This window comes from Pseudorasbora parva, chromosome 3, assembly GCF_024679245.1.
Source record: "Pseudorasbora parva isolate DD20220531a chromosome 3, ASM2467924v1, whole genome shotgun sequence".
Classification (NCBI taxonomy): domain Eukaryota; kingdom Metazoa; phylum Chordata; class Actinopteri; order Cypriniformes; family Gobionidae; genus Pseudorasbora; species Pseudorasbora parva.
Genome location: NC_090174.1, coordinates 57946269 through 57970349, shown reverse-complemented (window position 1 = coordinate 57970349; position 24081 = coordinate 57946269). Strand labels below are relative to the sequence as shown.

The window sequence follows — 24081 nt, the reverse complement described above, 5'->3', positions numbered from 1 at the left end:
TATGCCTAGTTTTCCAGTACAAAATATCTGTACATCCTTAAAACATGACACATTTATTTAATAAACAATTTCTAAGGCGGGGGAAAAAATAGTATTTTTTTATTTTTTACAAAAAAGTGTATAGTAAACACAAAATAAACTGAAATAATACAATTTAAATGAAAATGTAAAAACAAAATGTATTTTTTCCCCCTGAATAAATTGTGAGTGGTTCTTTATTGTTTGGTGGTTGCCATGCATTGGCTTGCAGTTGCTAGGGTATTACATGTGTTTTTCAGATTTGCTAGCTTATTTATCTGCTAGGTGAAAAATAAGCTTCACAATCTGAGGTATTATTCATATCCACAGCAAAAACAGTGCTGGATGAATAACATACTGAAGTTCAATACTTAATCTGATTTAATCAAACCCCAGAGCACAAGACTACAAAAATAGTAATAGATATAGTGATGCTTGCTATAGCGCCGTGGTTGCCTTAGTAATAGGGAAGGTTGCCTAGAAACACATTTTACACAATTTATTATATGTTTGCAAAAATATGTTTGTAAGTCACTTTGGAAAGATAGCGCAAAATGCATTGCATTTTGGCAGACAACTGTCTCAAACGTCTATTTATCGCTACACTCATTATTAGTCAGTGAGAGTTTTGATGAGCAAAATGACAGATCTCTTACCAACAGCTGTACACTTGCTGCAGTTTAACACGCTGATGTATGATTCATTAAATCACAAAGGAAAACAATATGATTAAACCCAAAAATATAACGATCCAATCTATTCTACACTGCTGTAATTTGAGAGTTGCACATCTGTCAGAGTTTCATGAACCAATATTAAAAAGTATTTAATTGAGTTAAAATATAACATTAGAAAATGATTTATGTATATTAAACAAATTATTTATTTTTTTATACATCATTTATTAATCTACACCTGGCTTTGTGTGTTGATTAAAAAATCGGTTTGTGTGTTGATTAAAAGCTAATAAAGACAAAAATAATACAAATGTAAATTATTATGCTAAGTATATATACACTTACTGTTATATATATTCTGGAAAGCAGGGTCAATGTGGGAGAGAAGCTGATGGGAATCTTTGCCCTAAGGTTAGTTTCAAGTCATGCACAGTTGTGCACAAGAAAATCACCAATCATTGGACGTGTCAATCAAACATCAATTTAAAGAATTATTAGCATACAGTTATAATCATGAAATATTTTGAATGAGACTTGAGTGGACTCGGGAATGAGTCCAATTCCTAATATGTTCAAATACGAGTCAATACAGAGTCCAAATGCACACGAGTCCATGACAAGACCAAGACCATTAAAATATCCAAGAGTCCAAGACCGAGTCTCGAGTACTACAACACTGTTGAATATTATTGTAAAGTGTTAGCTGTTTTTCCCCCCAATTTCACTGCCTTTGTACTACTGTATATGTGTAACTACACTTTGACTAAGGTTTCACTGCAATGCATTTATGGGAGATTTCTACACTGTAAAAAATGTTCTGTAACATTGTGTAAAAGTGCACATTCTCTTTGTTAAACTGGGCGTAGGAGACTGGCATTGTGCAGCATTGTGCGACAAGTGAGTGATGGGCCACGCTGGTGTGGTTCTCATGGAGTCGCAGTGAGTCATCAGAAGTGTATGTGTGTGTGTGTGTGTGTGTGTGTGTGTGTGTGTGAGTGTGTGTGTGTGGTCAGGTAGGTGCGTGTTATGGCAGCTCCAGCTTCTTCCACCAGTCATGACAGAGCAAAGAGAAAGAAGTGACACAGCCATCTGCCTCAACTCCATAGCCTGTCTGGAGCCTAACATACATTTACATATTTAAAGGGGCCACGCTCTACACTCTTACACCTACTTAAAGGTGTACTTCAATGCTGGGAAGATGAATCTGTATTTAAACTGGGTCATTATTGTAGCAGAAATGTGAATTCCCAGAATGCTTCGCTGCCCTACGAGGCCACTCCCAAAGCCACTGCTACTAGATTACTGAATCACTGATCACTTTCCTACCGCGACCGCATTAATTTTCATAAAATCATTTCATTTAGTGAACAAACACTACAATTAAAAACTGAACGTGTCTGTTCAATATAAAGTGATTTAGCCACTGAGGGAGAGTCACAGCACAAACGCTGCAGGTGTCAGTTTACATTCACCATCACGAATGAGCTGAATGAGCTCTCGTGATGAGAGCTTAGGTAAACGTGTCTGCGCTCGCAGCATAGATTCACAGCAGGTGTTCAGTCTGGGGCGTTTTCAGTTCAGTGTGTTTTCAGTTCATGCCTTTGGAAGCTTAACTTTCATAGAAATTGATTTGAGAAGTTGAAACACTCACTTTGCTCCACATAGCTCCGTTTAGATGAATGCCTGCAGCTACCCGAGCTGAGCTGTGAGTGAGATCTCCCATCCCACATGCGCGGGTTGAAAACATGTGGAAATGGCTCCCTCTGGTGGCTGTAGCCTTTAGACTCTGGCCAGAGAGAGAGAGAGAGAGAGAGAGAGAGAGAGAGAGAGAGAGAGAGGGAGAGAGAGAGAGAGAGAGAGAGAGAGAGAGAGAGAGAGAGAGAGAGAGAGAGAGAGAGAGAGAGAGAGAGAGAGATCATTTGAATATACTCCAGGGTTTTTACTGATACAAAGCCATATGCTAAACAGCCATATGCTAAACCCTATGCTATATGCTAAACCCTTTAAAGAGAAAAAAAAATAAAGTTTTTAAGTTTAGTGTTTTTAATATGCTTTAAGACAAAGGGCTAGTGTATGGTCTGAAGCACAAGGCGCAGGTGTACTTAGGGCTTGTCTGAATCAACTTTTGCTATTTTAACAAAGGAAAAAATGGTTGACGCGCTCTAAGCTATTTCATATGCAAAGATGACAGCCAATCACATCATTGAGCGTTTACACTAAAGTCTCACAGCGGACACGCCCCTTTAAACAGAGCATTCAAATCAGAGGCTAAAATCAGGGAAGGAAATAGCCATTTATTTCTAAATTATGACAATTTTTGATGTAAAAATCATACTAGCATTATAAGTGCACTCCATTAAATATCATAAAACAATACACTTCATAACCCCTTTAAAATACCCCTTTGACTGTACTTCTATTTAACAAACTTATGATTGGCTAACCTCTGCATGCTGGCGTAGATGTGATAAAAATGCTTTAAAGCCAACAAGACATAAAATACATATCTTTTATAAATGTCTGGTCTTATATTAAGGTACTGTTGCATATAAATCTTGCCATTAATTAACACAGTAATTTAATGACAAAGGAATAGAATAGAAAAAAGTTAAAGAACTATACAAAAATAATAATAATAATACAATTTTAATTACTAAAACTTTAATTCATACTTTAAAAATATAAAAATGATACTAAAACAACACTGCTCCCTTCTGACATATTTTTTTTTTCTTGCAGAATATCATTAACCCAAATACATCAGATTCCCAAAGTAAATCAATTGGAAATGCCATTCCATGTTGACCAATAAATTTAAATACAGATGTTGTGTCAATATATGCTACTGAATAGAGTTCAAAACACACAAACACACTTCTTACAAGTGCAAGTCCTACTAGATCAAGTGAATGACTTGTAGTTTAAGACTCCGAGCACTGCATGTGTCATCATCATGCCCAGTGAGCTGAAGAATTAGAGCTATACGGCTCTCTAAAAGCCTTCAATCAAAAGTCTCCAGAGGCTGAAAGAATGCAAGAGCAGTCAGCCTTAAGAGCAGCTCACCACGGCTTCTCAAAACGTGATGTTAGACATTTTCAACATCTCATAACCATGTTTTCATTCACAAAATTGACTATTTTAGCCTTTATTCTGAAGATAACCATTCAGAAACAACATATGCATGCTCATTAGCATATACTCAAATGAGACTCATAATGAATGCAATTAAATTCTGATTAAAATATAATATGCTTATGCATGTAAAAGTGGGCTCTGTCTCTCATTGTAAGATTAGCTTGCTTCCACATTTTTGACAATGTAACAAAGCGCCCTTGAAAATCCAGTTGAATGATTATCCATAGTCATCTACTCACATGAACATCACGAGCTGGGGAAAATCAGTGACGTCTGGCTCATTTCCTCCCGAGTCCTCTCGTTCACATACTGAAGAAACAGATTTGTGGTTCAAACCATCTGCTGTCTCTCATGAACACCTGTGAAATCACAAAATATCCATTACACAAATCTGTGCTGACTGCTGTCACACAAAATCCAATGCCAGTTTCAGAACAAACAATTACATTGACATATACACACACTCACCGGCCACTTTATTAAGTACACTTGCTAGGACCAGGATGGACCGTTTTGCCTTCAGAACTTCCCAGAGATTCAAAAAGGTGCTGGAAACATTCCTCAGAGATTGTGGTCCATATTGTAATGACAGCATCACTCAGTTTCTGTTCCTCCACATCTCAAAGCTGCTCTATTGAACTGAGATTTGGAGACTGTGGAGGCCATTTGAGTTTAGTGAACACACTGACATGTTTGAGGTGATCTGAGCTTTGTGGTGTGTTATCCTGCTGGAAATAGTCATCAGAAGATGATGCACTGTGCTCATAAAGGCATGGACATGCTCAGCAACAATACTCAGGTCGGCTGTGGCGTTTAAACGATGCTCAAGAGGCCCAAAGTGTGCCAAGAAAATATCCCACACACCATTACAGCAGCAGCCGCTTGAACCGCTGATACAAGACAGGATGGATCCATGCTTTCATGTTGTTTACAGCTAATTCTGACCTAACCATCTGAATGCCGCAACACACATTGAGACTCAGAAATCAGATCAGGCAATGTTTTTCCATACGTCTATATTTGGTGAGCGTGTGTGAATTGTAGCCTCAGTTTGCTGTTCTCAGCTGACAGGAGAGACACCGGTGTGTGTCTTCTGCTGCTGGAGCTTGCTTGTTCTGCAGACCTTGGTTGTAATGAGAGGTTATTTGAGTTACTGTTGCCTTTCTATCAGCCAACATCATTACTGGTGGTATTTATGAACAACAGCAGAGCTGATATCTTTCTGACAGTGCTTGTTACAACATTTCAGCCATAAATACATTTTAAATGTTAGCTAGATTTTGTTCATTACCTGTCTAGCGATGTATGTTTATTCTGAAATATACTAAAATAATGGTTTGTATTTTTCCGAAATATCCCGTGTCGTTATGTGTGGTGAGTTGGCTCATGGGATTTGAGTTTTGCACTTCAGAACTTCCGCTAAGGGAACATAGTGAGCATCGATGCACGCTGGGTTTTGGGGTGCATTGTGGGACTTTTTAGGGCAAGAATATTTCAGTGCACTGAAATGATTCTGCGATTGAGACAGACCTAAAAATGTCTGACTCCCTGATCATAGCCCTGACTACTAAACTGGAGAGCTGATTTGAGACGCACCCCATGTCTGCATGCTTAAGTGCATTGATTTGCTGCCATTAGATTGGCTGATTAGATATTTGCATTAACAAACAGTTGAACATTGAACAGGTGTAGCTTACAAATATATAAAATCTACAAAAATCTAAAATTATAAATATATAAATTAAAAATATATATATAATAATGTTATTTAATTGAATATAAAATAAAATAAATAGATTTAAAAAATGATGAATAAAATAAATAAATATTTAATATAAAATTAACTAAAGTTCTGTCTTAATTTTCTGTCTCTGAATATCGTGTATCCCTTTGAAATAAGGCATACAAATGTAAAATGCCTCTCAACATGAACTATAATAATAAACTGAATTAATTGAGCCATTGCAACTATTTTAACAGCCCTTAAACGTGGTAAATAATCAGCGTAGCAGCCTCGGTTGACTTATTACTTTAATCTGTAGCCATTTGTGAAATGTTTCAGCCTGTGTTGCCTGCAGCCGCGATGCATCATTAACTCTGGAGTGAACACACGGCATGCTGTTCAGCAGTTATGTGATCAGCATCACTCCAGAGACTCTTCTCTACGACCTGAGATAATTAAAAAAATGCTGCAGCGAAAACTCCCAGCTACAATAGAGAAAGCAAGAGATTGAACCATGACATTTCTGTAGCATAAATCCTCATTAGTGGTTCTCTGGGAAAAGTGTGACACTTCTAGTGACTTCTAGTTTTAGTGATTCTTTTTTTTTTTAGACAGTCAATTGAGATGCTCATTAAACTGAGCTCTGAGACTGTAAGGCTCTGTTCCAAAACCTAGTGAGCTGCCTTGCAGTGTCTGATGCCTACTTAGGCACCCTAATGCAACCATATATGTGCATTAGAACACTCTACATGACAGCAAATCAAGTAAATGCTTTTCAGGTCATGCACACAAGAAAATACACATTGCTAAGTTGTAAGTCACCCAAAAGCAATCCTAGGTGTATATGACTTTATTCTTTCAGACGAACACAATTAGAGCTATATTAAAAAATGTCCTAATTCAAGCTTTATAATGGCAGCCCAAAATTTGAAGCGCAAAAGAGTGCAGGGGGGGTGGGGGTGTATGTGAATATGTTTGGGGAGAGATAGAACAATTTAAAAACTTCTGTCTCAAGCAAAATGTATATCTTCTAACAACTGTATAAACTGACCAAAAACTGCTCCCCCCAGTGGCACAACCCAAAAAAATGTGCAAGTCCATGATGTGGCTTGGACTGTAAACTAATCTAGACTAACATTTCCAGAATAAAAACAGCAGGCAACAAGGAGAAACAAGCAAGGTGATTGAAGCACAGTACGTGTTGAAGGAAGTACGTGTATCATATCATTACGATACAAATAAATCATTGTAAACTTACTCAGCAACCTGGTCAAATTTTGCTCTCATTTATTACACAATTGAAACACATAAACACACAAAAATTTGAAGCGCAAAAGAGTGCAGGGGGGGTGGGGGTGTATGTGAATATGTTTGGGGAGAGATAGAACAATTTAAAAACTTCTGTCTCTGTACAAATAATTAGGTGTTTTAGTTCGTAGCACTGAAACCCTAAAGTATTACTTGAATTTCAAAGGATCAGCATCCTCCCCTAAAAGTGATCGGCAGACCAAACCATAAGTCGTAGAGATTTGAAACTTTGAGGGAGTGTAGTACCCACCTCGTCTACAATCCCAACAAGGCTCGCCCCAATCGGCCTGATGATGGCGCTACAACGATCAAAAGTACGTTATGTCTCAATGCCTAAACTGTTCATCGCAGACTAAAGTGTCTAAATTTTTCCTCGCAGGCTATAGTGTACTTTTGATCTTATCACATAAACAAAACAAAACAAAAATTTTTGCACTCTTCCTCCTCTATTTTTCTCTTTTCCCTCCCTATTCTACTTTTTGCGCTTATTCGCCTCTTCATGACAGATCGCTTCCTGTACTCCTCAATTGTAAGTCACTTTGGATAAAAGCGTCTGCTAAATGCATAAATGTAAATGTGTCTTATATTTCTGGGAAGTCTTGGCTTAAGAAAAAACACACTCTGGAGAAAATTTTGGGTATTTCTGAGTCATAAAAGGTCATCAAAAAAGGTGATATCACATACACGACTAGAAAGCAAAACTTTCAAAGTGGGCGTGGCTACTTTTAGTAAAAAGGCTATAACCTCTTGAATATAATGAGAAGTTCACCAAACACAGTACACCAATGAATGGACTTTCCTGGCGATGTGATAACTTCCTCATAGTACAACATCACCACTACTGGTATTTATGAACAACAGCAGAGCTGATATGTTTTGGACATTACTTGTAATGTTATTTTATTATGATGAATACTTTTGCATGTTACATATACATAACATTCCATAAAAAACTAAATAGCTATAGCAATGCAACAGTCAGTCCAACTGACTGAAAACCGGCATGCTGTGTCTTTGGCCATGGTGCCGTGATTGTCAACTATGACATTTGTGTAAGGTTAATGGAGCGCCAGGTGGCACCTTGCGTTTTTCACATGCATAAAGGATTGTATATCACGTGATTTTTCGCACATGCCCATGATATTCATACCATATAGTGAACTCTTCATTCTGAGCAACATTTCCACTGCTGTCAATTGGACCATTAGGTACTTTTTTGGAGATTATTTCAAAAACATACATTTACTTTTTGTTTTTGCAAATATAAATATTTATATATTAAAACATTCTGTGAATATTGAATATGAAGAGTTTAAGGAAACATGGATATTGTTTCATGTCTATGATCTGCTGTTGATGACCACAAATAATAATACTGACTAAAATGTCATTTTACATTTGATAAAACTGAACAGGAAACCTGTTAAAAATAATATACTTAAATTCGAAGTAGGAAATTAAAGCACATTGAATCACTTTTCATTAAATATTAATGAAATGTATTTATTTTATTGTCTTTCAAGGTGCGACCACTTTTCTAGTTGGATGGACATGTGCATTCATGTAAACACATTGGCATTCACATTGAAGCTACTGTAGAAACAACAAGGTCGTGGGATCGATTCCCAGGGAATGCATGTATACTGATAATGTAGAATGCAATGTAAGCACTTTGGGTTTGATTTTTACACATGCTGCCAAATATATAAATGACATTCCATGGCAAATCGACGGATTGCCACAGATGTGGTCCATAGACGTCATCAAGAATATTTCTTTAACATTTTCCTGGACTGAGGCCACAAAGTTAATGTGGTCGATAAAACAGAATGGGAAGAGAAGGACACGGAAGGAGAGATTTGCAGTATAAATAAGAGTTACCACTTACGGAAAGGACTGAAGTTGGCACCAATGACTGCCCTTATCAGCACTGTATATTGAAACACCATGCTTTGCATAATTCAATTAAAAACAGAAAACAAATTCACTGGAAAACAGTGAGAATTGTTCATTGGTGATGAACAAGATGCTGCTCAAAACACACACTCCAGCTCAAGCAAAATGTATATCTTCTAACAACTGTATAAACTGACCAAAAACTGCTCCCCCCAGTGGCACAACCCAAAAAAATGTGCAAGTCCATGATGTGGCTTGGACTGTAAACTAATCTAGACTAACATTTCCAGAATAAAAACAGCAGGCAACAAGGAGAAACAAGCAAGGTGATTGAAGCACAGTACGTGTTGAAGGAAGTACGTGTATCATATCATTACGATACAAATAAATCATTGTAAACTTACTCAGCAACCTGGTCAAATTTTGCTCTCATTTATTACACAATTGAAACACATAAATCAAATATGAACACTGTGGGTAGTGAAACAGGGTAACAAAAAATAAATAGTATGGTCCCAAACAGGTTTTGGAATGCATAATTGCTGGATGAATAAACTGAAACCAATCTATGGTTTAAAACTAAAGCGTTCACAAACATTTTGGTCTATAAAAGCAGTCTTAGTGAAATGCTGTGCAGGATGTATGTTGGTAACTGCATGCAGTCCAGAGCTAGTGCAGCACCAATGTATTCATCCCTTTTTCCCTTACGGTGGGAAAAAATATGCATGCCAAATGGAGAAATCAATAAATAAACCAAGGGCCCTTCGGAGTCAATCATACTTGAGGCAGAGTAAAGAGGAAGTTGATATGTGTTCGAGGTGCTGGTTTGGGGTGAGAGTATTAACAGTGCACTCGTATATCCAGGAGAGCGTGACTATTTATCACAGTGAGCGTGTAGAGACAGTTTTCCCAGGCGAGCAGTTCCATGGTGACAGCGTGATGCATCACATGGTCTCAGTGGCGCATGTGGAGCCGGCAGCCCTGCTCGATTCGCAACAACCTAAGAGACACAGACGACGGTCGCAAGAGACACACGGGAATCTACAGGTCGTTAAACCGCACCGTTATTTAATGGCTAGTCACCACAATGATCTCCGTTACTCTTTGAGAATTCCTTGGGGGATTCTGGAAAAACATCTTGATGAGCAGGAATCAACATTCAGTTGTCGGCACTGCTGTGCCTGAGGGAAAGCCGTAGCGGGACAGTCTGTAGACTTCAATATCATGGGCCAAAAAATCCAGGTTGATGCCAAAGTGAACGTTCCTTAACAAGTCCTTCTCTTGGAAGGCGGAAAGTACGTTGTTATTTTGTCCTCATAATAATTGATAAATAGAAAATCCCTTGGAAATGCGAGTCTGAGGTGCACTATAAGGGATGAGCCAATCAGACTCCATAGTCTAGTTCACTAGAATAAAATTAATGACACTTATTATTTATCAATACACGATGAAAACAAAGAGGAAAAAGAGGGCATTGCAAGTAAACATTGGGCCTCATTCATGAATCATGAGCAGAATCAATCGTTGGTAAAACCATTCCTACATAAATGGTGATTTTACATTCAAAACGATGCAACAATTGAAGAAAGAACGGCTGAAATTATTTGGTTATTATTTATCAACACATGATGAAAATAAAAGCAAAAAAGGGGACATTGCAAGTAAACTCCAGGAAATTATTCATGAAATGAATCGCTAATAAAACCATTCTTACAAAAGATGTAGTTTTACATTCAATCTGATGCAACATGAATGACCTCCATTATGCGTAAACAATTGTTTGTCTATATAACTTTCATTCATCATAACCTTGTTGGAGCATTTGAAAGCCAAAACACTTTCCAATTTTGGTGATATTAAAAAGTATAAATGTGTGCATTCAAAATATGATTTTACTTTCACTATTATTCGCTCACGATGTTTACAAATTTACATACAGCCTTTATTTCTAGATCTTTCGCTAAAATGTAATTTTCTTTGCTTTTGGTCATCTATTCATGCAAAAATATGAGGACAAAAATATTTGTAAATCAGTTCTGTTTTGTTACATGACCTGTTTTGTTGCTAAAATGTACACATTTCTATGCACGGGCAGCCATTAAATGAGTAGGCAACACATGAAGAACATTAATCACAGGACAATGCTCCTGGTTATCCATCACTGAAGTTATCTGGAGTGTATCTAAAACACTAGGTCTACACACAACTACACAAGCCATTACAAAAATAAAGATAATCAGCAAAGGAAATGGATACATTTACCAGACAGGACAGGAGAGAAACCAGAAACTATGATCATGAAACACATTATTAGAATAGTAATACTGGTTTAATAAATGCATAAATATAAAGAAAAATCAAAAAGATAATCTGATTGACTTGATGTGATTATATCAATAAATCTAACTGCAAACATGATTTTGATCGCTGAAAGAGTGCGTCTCCCAAGCTGGCAGTAATTCTGTCAATGTAAGCAATAATTAACTTTATAGGATTGCTCTATAAAGGCTTTCATTTCATTAAGAGTAAAACAATTTAAGGCAGTAATGGAAAGAAACTGATGGCAAAAGCAGCTTGTTATTAATTAATAGTTACCAACTGATTATTTGAGGGTCTGATAGGATGTAGCGTCAGGAAGACAATGAACGGCACGAGATATCAGTTCTCATGAGGCATGAGCAGAATGAACTTCAATTTATGCCACATTTATGAAAAACAACCAAAACAATTGAATTAAATGTGACTCAAGGATCGAGAATGAAAAAATAAATAATGTTTCAAATGATTTACACAGAAATTAGTGTTGCTTGTGTATCAAGGGCCAATATTTGGCCCGCTACTGCTTCGCAGATTTTAACGGAAAGTCTAATTAATCCCTCAGTAAGTTGACTAAATTAAAATGCAGGCCCACACAGAGTTGCCAAAAGCTTTCAGGGACAAATATATACACACACATTGACAGACACACACAAAACAAAACCAATTCAGCTAAAAGTGACCTCAAGTCAATGGACTTCCAAGCTGGAATGAGTTTGTATCAGTTAATAACGGAATAAACTCTGGATCGATTAAGGCAGCAGTAGAAATCTGCCTCTGTCCTTGCCGAAAAATGCATCTAAAGTTGTAGGTCTGAAAATAATGATACACTTTGTTAAAACGGCATGAGGTGAGCAACGGTGCCATGTACCAATTTGAGAAAGCACAACGTAAAGCTGCGATGCTGGAAGAACAAAAACGCTGTGAAGATTCAAAAGGTTAGGCACTGAAAAACAGGTGGAATGGATTGGAAAATGACCTGGCGGTGTCACGTGGTGTTAATGTCAAACCCTGATTGGTTAGATGGAGCTCTAGAGTTCTTCATAATCTCCGCCCTCGCTGTTTCCTGGTCCATCTCCACCCGCCAGGAAGGCCTCAAGATCGTCCACAGTTCCTGCTTTCTTGGTCTTTGATGATTTCTTCTTTTTCTTTTCTTTCTCGTCTCCTGTTCCTGCTTCATCTTTTTCCTTTTTCTTGTGTTTGTGTCGCTTTTTGCTGCTTTTCTCATCCTCCTAGAACAAAATCAAGATTTTCCCCTCAATTTTATTCATAAAGGCAGTTTGTGCATAAGCAACAAAATCTGACACACAAGAAAGTTTGGTAACATTTTATTTTAAGGTGACGTTGTTACACGCTACTACATGTTCTTACTATAGTAATAACAGTAAATTATCCAGAATTACGAACCCTAAACCAAACACTAACCAAAACTCTATAGTAAGTAAATGTAATTAGTTAATATTACTCATTACATATTTAAGTAAGTACAATGTAACTACGTCACCTTAAAATAAAATGTACCCGAAAGTTTTTACATTTTATGTTATAAATGGAGGCTTTTGATTTCTGATACTGGATAGTGTCCAATATAATGCTGTTATATATAAAACAATATTTATTGATAATAAATAAGATGATAACAAAAACAAAAGTCTCATCAATAAAAGCCATGTCCCAAGCACACAATTATAATGTTCCTATTATAATTGTATGCAGTCTATATGACAGACATGTTGTACTTATTTTTCGTTTTTGAAGTGATTTCAATCATATTTCAAGCTATTCAAAATCCTCTGTGGGTTTTAACCAACAGACCAGCTTAAAAATGTAATGATGCATCAATAAATGATATATTCATTATTTACTAATGGTTTGATCATCATTTGTTCATGATTAACATTGAGATAATGGTACACTGACATTTTAGTGATTAATAATATACTAACCAGTAACTTAACCATTTACTAAGGATCTGTTTGATTATTTTATGATATGCTATTTTTGAACATACCACAGATTTGCACATTGTTAGCATATTATACTTAATCATTTATGAATGTATAGTCATGATTGGGAAATTACTAATTTATCATTATCTTGTAACTTGTAAATAATTTATAAATGAATCTACTAAATATAAGTAAAATAATTAACAAATCACTCATTAATCATTTATGAATGCATAGTTATGCTTCATAAATCATTAGTTAATCATTTACTAATCAATTGTAAATGACTTGTAATGGAATTTACAAAAAATTCATAAAATGTTAGCATATCACTTGATAATTATTTATGAATGTTTTGTAAACAATTAGTCCATCATTAAAAAACCACTTATAAATGACTTACAACTGAACGTTATTATAAAGTGTTACCCATTTTTGATCGTGCTGAAAACGATATTGGCCGATACCGATATGTTGGCCAATATATCATGCTTCCCTAAATCAGATGCATGCAAATATGATGATATTAAATTAATATTTACATTACAAACTCAAATTCTGCTAAATCCACTTGTGCTTATAGTGAAATAATTGTTTCTTAACTAAAAAATATTGCAACAATGATGCAGTTTTAGCAGTTTATTACTGTTAAAGCTGCTTTGAATCAATCTGCAATGTATACAGCATGTGACTTCACTTTACACAATATTTACACAAAAAATATTTAATTCAAAAACAAATAGTACACTATCCATTGTCAAGCTCTTGGTAGATTTTGGAGGAGACACACACTCTCAAAATAGCGAAGTATTCAAACTTTCATAATGCCCTAAGAGTTATTTCAGTCTATAACTAATATAGTCAAGTTCTTCATATCTTACCTCTTTGCTTTTCTTTTTCTTCTTTTTCTTGTCCTTTATGGAGTGTCTGCTTTCATTATCTGCTAAATAAAAACAGACTTAGAAATGTGCACGTCATCCTTTAACCCTGTTGTTTAAGACTGCAGGCATTTTTAAAAAAGCCCTTATGGAGAGGGATGCGTAAGATCCTTTTTGGCGGTGTGGAAATATCTTGGCTAGTTTGAAAAGCAAGAAAACAGAAATATTTGAACGATACCTATTGGCAAAGTCTTATAGTGAAGGTTTGTGTACAAAACACAGGCTGTGTTTACGCTGCAAGTCTTAATGCACAGATCCCATCTTTTGTTCATATCTGCTTTTTTGGCCCGCCTGTTGACATTCACTTTAGTTTGTTTACATTAATTCCTGCACAACAATGATTGTCGGTTATGGCATTCCTATGCACATGATAGAGCCTCTGGTTTTAGATGGCTGTATTAAAAGGATTTAATAACACTTTAAAACAAGGTTTCATTACGTAGTTAATGTATTAATTAACCTGATTGTAAAGTGTTACCAATTATTTAAATAATGAGTCAGGTGGCCATGATTATTTGCCAGCATGAACAAGATAACAGCAGTCATGGATGTTTGACCAAACGGACAGGAAAATAATGGTTATTTTCAGTAGTTTACAATTTAAAGGGAAGAAATTGAAAACCAGCTCCTGAATGTGCACACTTTGTTGTCTTTATAAAGTTTGCATCTCAATAAAAGCAATGCGAGCGAGCGCATGCAAGCACATCAGCTTCATAATATGTGCTATATTTGTGGGCAAACGAGTCGCCCTCGCCTTGTGGTAGCTTGGAATTCAAAGGGGAATCGGATATTCGTGTTTAGATGCAGGTCGGTTGTCCAGATATCAGATACGTATCTGATTTAAAACCATATTTGGAAGTGGCTCAGATTGGATGTGAAAAAAAATAGAAAAATAAACCGATTTTTTAGGTTTACACCAAATTGCCATCGGTGTCGGATTAGAGTAAAAAAAATCAGTGTGTACAGAGTGTCACTTTCACAAACTCTTTCATCTTTGAAATCAATCTATTCGGAGCATTCTTTGACTACATAAACTCTTAGTTTTACCTTTATTACTATAACTTAAAAATAAGCATCAGTGTTTTTAAAGATACACTACAAGCAATCTGTTTTTAAATAAAGTGTAATTTAACAAATGAATGAATGAATCATCGCTTACATTAAAGTGCCTCTATTATGCTTTTTTTGGATATTACCTTTCATTTAGTGTGTACTATAGCTGTTTGTTAGCCTAAAAATCTAGACGCACCCTAGTGGCAGCAAATTTAATCTGCCCGCAAGTGTTGTCTAGCAACTCTCAAGGGGTTTTCTGAGCTGTATTCCCCTAACTCTTGCCAGACCAATCACATCGTGTATAGAGTCGGTGGGCGGGGCCATAATGACGACGGTCGAGTTGCGCTTGCGTGCTTCTAATAAACACAGAAACTGGCGAATGGCGGCAGTCTTTCGAATCAGCTTTGACCGCGACTCTGGAAGACTTGGAGTTAAGCTTTTCTCTGAGAAAAGAACAAAGAACGGCACTGAAGTCATTTTTAAAAAGGAAAGATGTGTTCGGAGTTTTGCTGACCGGATACGGCGAATGTTTAATCTGTCAACAAGCTCTGTTTCATCTTCGTTGCTCTGGTTGGTGTAGCGCTATCCTATCGCGTGCAGACAGAGTTTGAAAGACAACCGTTTATCCGCCCCTCAGATTGAGCTGTCAATGGTGAGTTTCCAGACCAAACATCTTGATGTGGCTCTGGGTTGTCAGGCTAGCTGTTTGTCATTGTACAAGTTCAGCAAAGTTTCAAATATCAAAGTGCATGACAAATAAAGTTTTAGTCTCCTAAAAGAAAGAACCAATTCTGAATTGCCTGAAATTAATTATCAGCCATTCTAGTCTTACTCATGCTCAAAGGTTTGCAACACGTTTGCATAACGCCAGACTAGGTTCTTCTTTGGGGGCCAGCGAGCAACATCTACTTTGACCCGCCATTAAACACTCGGTCACTGAAGAGATTGATTCATGCTGTCGACATGTTGAGAAGACTGAGAATTCTGAACTGAAATTCAGATACGCCGTTTCGTTTCTGACACACACTGTAAGTGTAAGACCAATCATAACAACCTGGGCAATCTGACCAATAATAAGAACAGAGAAGTCTCTGGAAGAGAGACTAAATCCTTCACCAAACCTTTTCAGACACTGTGAGAAAAGAGCTGATGTGATGTATATGATGAGCAAATTAAAGTTTTTTTTTTTATTTTTATTTTTTACCTTTGATGCACATAAAGCTATTGTAGGAAATCTCAAAACAAAATAAGAAACCTTTAAAACTGCATAAATGGGGGCACTTTAAAAGTATAAAAGTAGGATAGATTTCAATGACTGAGTAAATAATGCTAATCCTTATTTAGCTACATAAACACAAAGCCCTCTTTGGCTGAAAATAAAGAGCATGATGAGGGAGTGAATTCCCTTTATTTGTGATCAGTCATTTCCTGAACATTACCTTCCTGGTCTTCACTGCTGTCTTTACTCTTAGGTGTCGTCTCTTGAAATCCCAGGCCGAAGAGGTCAATGTCACTATTGAGGGTCTTGAATGAGGGGGCAACAGATTTGGGCATCTGCGAGAGTCCAGCTAACACAAAACCATCATCCGACCGGTCTGATGAGTCATCTAGTGCAGAAAGAGCCCCCTAAGAAAAACAGACAAAGCACAAAATATGAGTGGCTAAGTGGTAATTATGTGGTGGCAAAATAGATGAATTAACTTTTGTAAGCTTTTATTTTAAGAGTATTTATTAGACTTTACATGCATTATATGATATACATAGAACAACATTTATAATGTATTACAGTCAGGATTTTATTGTTTTTATAAGGTTTTACAGTTAAATATATTGTTGCCAAGACACAGTTAAAATTGAAGTACTAAAATAACCATAAATAAATGAATCAATAAAAACAATATAGTATAGTATATATAGCATATGAATAGTATATCAATATTATTAAAATAATGATTTTAGTGTGACATAACAGGCCATGGGTTGAAATTTCATTAAACCAGCACTAGGTAACTTTTTAGCCGTCATAATATATTTTCAAGACTCTTGTGATGATACATCGACTTACAATAGGTTGAATGACACGTCTGCCATAGCCTGAAGGAGTCTGTATCATTTTTAATCGTACTTTTAAACTTCGGGTTTCGGGTAGTACCCCGAGAACAAAAAGAACTACAAAACTCGACTGCTTTACGGCATATACGTCACTTCCACCAACACCCGCACGTAAACACAAGTAAATACATAAGACTTACAAAATCATATCATATTTTAGGATACCTAACATGTCTGTGCTATTATTTGACTTGCCTCAAGCTTTAATGCAAATCGATTTTTCAAATTTGCAGATTCATCTATGGTAGCTTGATATTATGATATTGACGATACATGGTTATTACCTACCACTCAAACATTGAATTGAAGTATCATATAGATTCTGTAAAAAGCTAACCAATAGACTACTATAATGACGCTGGCTTATAAACGTGAGCACCGCGATCATTTGGCGTTTGAAAAAAATAAAACCCATGAAAATGATATTCATATGACATACTGAAACATATGCCACTGACTGTACCTCGGATGAAGACATTTCACACGCGACGCCAGAAGAACACCTGCATGTGAACTCCTCCTGCAGTGTCCAGGGCAGTGATGCATGGGTTGGCTTTTTTTCCAACTGCAGGTCCGGCTTTTATGAAATTATTTGGCCTGCCCCGCTCCACTGCATATATTTTTACAACCCGCCCCGCACCCGCGACCATTAAATAGACATACTTGGCAGAGGCGTAGCCAGCGGACGGGCCTGTCTACTATGAGGACTAGGCCCCCTCAGTTTATTATACAAATATAATACTATTTGTTAAATAATAGTTGCTTAAATTATTTTAACATAATAAAAAAAATTATTATAACATCTCAAATACTGAAATAAGTAAAATTTACAGTCTAAGTATTTTGTATAATGTTTGATTGACAGATGTGTTACGCAATAAGCCGTCTCATGTATGTGACGCGGCTTGCGCCTGTGATTTCATGAAGTGTTTACCTATTCACTTCGCCTGTAATTTGCAGTTGTGTGATACAGAAACAGCATCGATGCAAAATTCTATAAAAAGGACTTTTAAAAAAATTGCGTTGACGCGGGAGAGAACCCATCCATCAGGCCGCAAGTAATGTCATGACTTTTCAATTGCAAACGCAGGTTCTGTAAGACCGGGAAGACACCGTGTTATTCTATCAGTTTTGATAGTGTGATAGATATTAACCTAAGTTGTGATAGTGTAGGGGTAAGGTGCTCTGCATTAAAGGGGGGGTGAAACACTCAGTTTCAGTCAATCTCATGTCAATCTTGAGTACCTATAGAGTAGTATTGCATCCTTCATATCTCCGAAAAGTCTTTCGTTTTATCATATTTATAAAAGAAATATGGGCTGTACCGAGTCTTTCCGGAAAAAACCGAGCGCCTGGAGGCGTATCGTGTGGGCGGAGCTAAAGAATGACGAATGTGCACAAAGCGGTGATGTCCTCAAGCGTGGAGAAACCCATCTATCTCAGCTAATACAGATAATGATCCACATTCAAATCTGAGGCTGAAATAAACTGAACAGGAGAAACCGCAACATCAGGATGTCCGTCTCTGTGGTATGTACTGTATTTAGGGGCCTTTGTGTGTCTTTACGCGCAGTTTATGAGGACATGATTCGGTTTATGGACTATTGTATGTGACTAGACCTTAGAAGTAGCAAGCAAAACGGTTTTGAACGTCAGAGTCAGAGTCAGACTAGTGTTATACAGAACAACAATGGAGTAACCGTTAGCGCATTTGAATGACGAAGCACGCGATCGTATCGTTTACTGATGTTTACTCATGTTTACTCATGCGACGGTAGCCAATAGCAGAGACATTTGAAGTTGATTTACTCACCGGCTGCTTCCAAAGCAGGACCGAACTTTATCGCTGGGACCGCTCTGTCAAAAACACTTCTTTGGTATGATTTGGTGAAGTCCTGTGACAGCAGTGACCGTGGAAATCCACTTTGCGACGCGACTGAAGCGATGCCTTGAAGCTTCCCGTCATTTCTGCGTTCAAATCGGTTCAAATGCAGCGCTGCCTTCCCGGAATGCTGTGCTGAAGCGTTAAAGTCGCTCGACGTCACCCATAGGAATAAAGTGGAGCGCGGCGCGTCATAAGTGTTCACGGACGACTGGATCTGCACCTGAGAGACTGTTTACAGCGTGCATTTCCTCTCTCTCCCTCTAGTTACGCGCGCGCGCGCGCGCACCCTACCGGGAGAAGAGCCCGTACAGCCCATACAAGGACCTTCCGATCTATTTAACGTCAAGTCGAGCCATACTCGAAAAAAACTCGCCGAAACTTGTGAGAAACCGGAAGTAAACCGGAAGTATTTTTAACACAGAAATACTCCATCAAACGTCCAACATTAGTTTTTGAAACTTTGTCTATGTTTAGGATGGGAATCCAAGTCTTTAAAGGTGTAAAAAGCTCAGTATGCATGAAACAGCATTTCACCCCCCCTTTAAGTTGACGCAATTCGAACTGCGGTTCGAATCTGGTGTTTGCCGAACTAGATGTAGTTTCTTTTCTCATCACATATCCAATCGGAAAGGTGTTTATTGTCAGTAAAGATGAAGAATATATTTGAAAAGTGAAAATAAAGCGTTTGTTGTAACCACTGCTCATGCTTTGTATGTGGACAGGTTGTAGTTACAGTTTTGGTTTATGTAGTAATATTTTATTTTATTTTGTTTTTAATGACCCGCCCCAACCCGCGCCGCAAATAAAGTGACAATTTCTTTACCTGCCCCAACCCGACCCATGGGTTACTCGCGGGGTTCGCGGGTTATGAGACGACCCGCGCATCACTCAGGGCTATCATGGTTGTCATGTCAACAAATGCACGCGCGCATCCCCTGATGTAGGAAGACAGTTTACGACAGTAGTAGAGGACAATACTGTTTCCCAACTGTAGGGGGACCCCGAGAGCAAAAGTTACCTAAGAACCTAGAAATGTTTCTCTACCTTCTTGATCTTGTGTACACCAGGTTCCTCACTCTCAAAATCAGGATCATCCATGACGAATGAAAGCATCTGCTGAGCACCCAGAGCCTCGCGGTCTGAATCTGAGTTGACCTCAACAGCGCCCCCTGTCTTAAGACCATGTCTCTGCACTGCAGGTCCTGCTGTTGTTTTCAGGCTTTGGGGTCTCTCGGCTGGTTTGGACATGGTTTGCAGCGGTTTGATGGAGTTCACTGAAGATCTGAGAAAATAAATATGAGATTCCAGATACCAGAAAATATGAAAAGCTTTCTAAGGAAATCACGTACTGATTTTCTTTCCCCCCAAATCCATCCGTCCACCCATCCTATCCATCTTTCATCTCTTCATCCATCCATCCATCCATCCATCCATCCATCCATCCATCCATCCATCCGTCCATCCATCCGTCCATCTGTAGCGACTCAGGCGAATCAAACACACAATCGCCAGTTACATTTAACAAATATGTTTTGAAAGTTGTGCTCACTAGCATACCTTCCCCCCCAACACAACAGAGGGAGATTCTTCAGTCACCCTGGAAACCATCTGATAAGATCTTTTTATGGCCGGAAAGAATGTGGCCACAGAGCTTTTGACACAGAGACACAGAGCTTTTGCCTCAAATTATAGACAAACCATCTATAAATGAACATGCACCCCAGGACAGTATATGTAAACACATAATTGTTTTGTAAAATGTTTCTTCTGTATGGTATTTTGCATCTTTTTGTCTGTGTCTTAACAAAGTACTAGTTCAGATAACCTCATATATGTCATGTCTCCTATCAAATTAATGCTCACTTCACGACTTACACTTCCAGGTATATCACTTATTCAGAAAATGCAGTGTGTGTTTGTTGCATTAATTATAGTATGAAGACTCAGAGACCCACTGAGTCGAACCTTCAAACAAAGAGCAATAAAGTCTGCTGAGGAATTTCCCGCCGGGAAATCCCAACACTCTCATTGGTTAAGTCTAACCCTGGAGGGTGGGACTACGGCCAGACCATAAAAGGAGGACCTCGGATGCCCTCCTCTTCTCTTACACTCCCCACTCTCTCTTCTCTCTCTGGCTGAACCAACACGTTTTTGTGGCTGGCCCTTGAGCCAGGCCACCAATGCAGGCCCTCCAAGCAGGCCTCAGCTCTTCCAAAAATCTTCTCTTCTACAATCCGATCTTCAAGAACACGAAGCATCGCTAAAGCAAACAGCCGCTTCCCTCCCAACCTCGGAAAGGACCGCCGGACATGCAGGACATTTGAACACGCAGAGACACATACGCACACAAGCGAGAAGTCAAAACGAAACCAAAAAGAATGCAAGTATTCTATTTCTTACTGCTGTAAAGAGGGTGTGTTATTCTCCCGTTGGGATAAATTAACTCCGTGAAGGTCGTATTTGGTTGAACTGAAGGAAAGCATGCCTTGCTTACCCCCCCCCCACTCTCTTTGTCTCTCTCTCCCCCTCACTCTCTTTGTCTCTCTCTCTCTCTTTTATCTCTCTCTAACTTCAGTCTATTCATTATTCTCTTTTATGTATTCTTTCGTTAATATCTATACTTCTACTCTCTTGATGCATATTTAGTATGTACTTTCTGTGTGAATTGTAGTGTTATTTTTAGTCTGTGTTTATTAAACCTCCGAAAGACATTTAATGAGTTGAATCTGTTATTCTGCCACATACACAAAGTCAATGAAACTTGCGATCTAAACGTTACCTAACTGCTTATGCTACTATGTTAGTAAAGTAAACTGTATGACCAGTTGAAATATTGAACTTATCCTGATCAGTAAAGTTAATGTTTCTCATGCGCTCGTAAAGCAGTAATCCATTATTGAGAATTGATTTGGAAAGTCTATAACTAATTTGCAGGACAAACTTAGTAGGATAATTTCAAGCAATTTCATAAAGGGTTACTTGTATTTAATTAAACAATTTTCCCTATCGGAAAATTTTAATACGTAATGAACAACTGGCAAATCATATTCATAAATTCATGAATATTGAATATTAAATCCCTTTTGAGTTAATTATTCCCCGAGACATTAAACTCATGAGTCGTTGTTGTTACATGTATATGGTGGAGAAATATCGGGCAAGTTTCAAACGTTTGTGTATGTGTGAATGATATTCATATTCTATTCATTGTGTATTTTTGAGGTATTAATAACCTGCACGCGCGTTTTTGTTTCGTTTTGTTTTGGTGTTGTTTTGTGAATTGAACGGTACGCGCAAGGCGAACCCAAGCATAAACAGATGCTGAGAAATGTTGAAGTAGCCGGATTATATTAATAAAAATATGAACGGTACGAAAATCCGCGTGATCTCCGAAACCCCCTGCAGCCGTAGGCGCAATAGGTTTTATCCGCGTGATTTCCAAACAAATGTATTGTAGGAAACCCATACATTTGACTCGAGCAATATATTATGTGTTCCATCAAAATAATGAGATTTTGATGATGTCTGTAGACACGTACGTTGCGTTATCCCGCGTGATCTGAACTACAAAAAGTTTCTATCTGTGCGGAAGATTGGGACAGGACGAGACTCTCCTGTACAATATAAGGGGCCTCAGAATAATTATTATATCGTTAAGATAAACGATAACTCCTGGTTTAAGTCTGGCTTAGCTAACCAAAGACTTGAGACCTAAAACATTTGAATCAGAGATGCTGAAAACCGTCAGCCATATTGATAAATGTCTATTGGAGTCCATGTAAAATGCGTGAATAGGCAGAAGATAAATTCCTGTTTGTCACCCGTTTCGTTGCTCGTGCACATAAAGTGCAGTCATTTTTAAATGAGTGCAAAAGCCAGTAAAGTGCAAAACGCCAGGGCGACTCAGAAATTGCAACGCCGCTTGCAAACCGCCAGAGGGCGACTCAAGAATTGCAACGCCGCTTGCAAACCGCCAGAGGGCGACTCAAGAATTGCAACGCCGCTTGCAAACCGCCAGAGGGCGACTCAAGAATTGCAACGCCGCTTGCAACCCGCCAGAGGGCGACTCTAGAACCAGACAAAGCCATCTGGTGAGCATTTCCGCCTAACTAACTCTAGTCTAGGGCGGGCGCAATAGCGCCATCGTGTGGATAAATTCGGATAGTTTCACTCTCCGTCATTTGATCCTGCCTTAACAAAATAAGTTTGAGCCTATAAATTGTTTATTGCTTACTGTTGTACACAGTTTCATTTATACAATTTTTCTAGCAACAACCAAGTCTCCTTTCTCGCTGATTAAACACCCTTATTCGAATTTGAAGTTTAAAAAGAAACATAACTTCCTCTAACTCAAAGTGAAATTAGGTTTAAGTCACACAGTCCAATTGGAAGGAAGGACGCCACCGTGTGGTTATACCCTGTTAAGTCAGCACAACACTAAATCCCTACTCCCTGTCTGATTAATTCTGTTATTTGGATAACTCCCACTTAGAGATTAATCATTATAGGATAAGATTTTTGATTGGCTTTCTTTTATTTGATTTTCCTTACAGGCTTATTTAAATTTCATTTAAACTTGCTTTGAATTTAATTTGAATTAAGTTGAGCTTCTAATTTTTTTTTATTATTATTTTTTTTTTTATTATTTTATTTTATTTATAATTTTATTTTAATTTTTAATTTTTAATTTTAATTTTTAATTTTAATTAATTTTTTTTAATTAAAAATTATTATTATTATTTTATTTTTATTTTATTTTATTTATTTATTTATTTTTTCTCTCTGCAAAAGTTTTTCTTTTCCCCTACCAGTGGGAATAAAGCTCAGTCTGGTAATTACAAACAGTATCAAAAGTGCTTTTGTTTATCATTACTTGACAGAAACTTTTGCCTTTTTCTAAATTGCTCTTGATATTTAATCTTCCACTTAAGCGACCTCAATCCACCCCGGATGAGCTAAATGGGATAACCCATAGTACAAGCCGAATTTTAGTATATCTTGAGCATTAAGCCTATTAATTTTCCCTAACACTCCCGGCGCGCACGCTGACATTCCTTTCATTACAGACCAA

At 37.5% G+C, this 24081-nt stretch overlaps 2 protein-coding genes across 7 annotated transcripts in view; one reads left to right on the top strand and one right to left on the bottom strand.

The window, feature by feature from the left end:
- crybb3 (crystallin, beta B3) overlaps positions 1-24081 on the top strand; it is a 783391-nt gene that overhangs the window by 168841 nt on the left and 590469 nt on the right. The gene's annotated exons all lie outside the window — the stretch shown is intronic.
- Positions 9174-24081, bottom strand: part of rabl6a (RAB, member RAS oncogene family-like 6a) — a 49218-nt gene continuing 34310 nt past the window's right edge. For 3 of the 5 annotated variants that reach the window (XM_067439625.1, XM_067439628.1, XM_067439624.1), the window contains exons 14-17: positions 20055-20292; positions 16453-16639; positions 13904-13965; positions 9174-12305 (exon numbers count right to left, since the gene is read on the bottom strand). In XM_067439625.1, the coding sequence (XP_067295726.1) occupies positions 12105-12305; positions 13904-13965; positions 16453-16639; positions 20055-20292 (688 nt within the window). In that variant the 3' untranslated portion in view covers positions 9174-12104. The remainder of the gene's footprint in view (positions 12306-13903; positions 13966-16452; positions 16640-20054; positions 20293-24081) is intronic. The other 2 variants (XM_067439629.1, XM_067439626.1) reach the window with 1 other exon arrangement.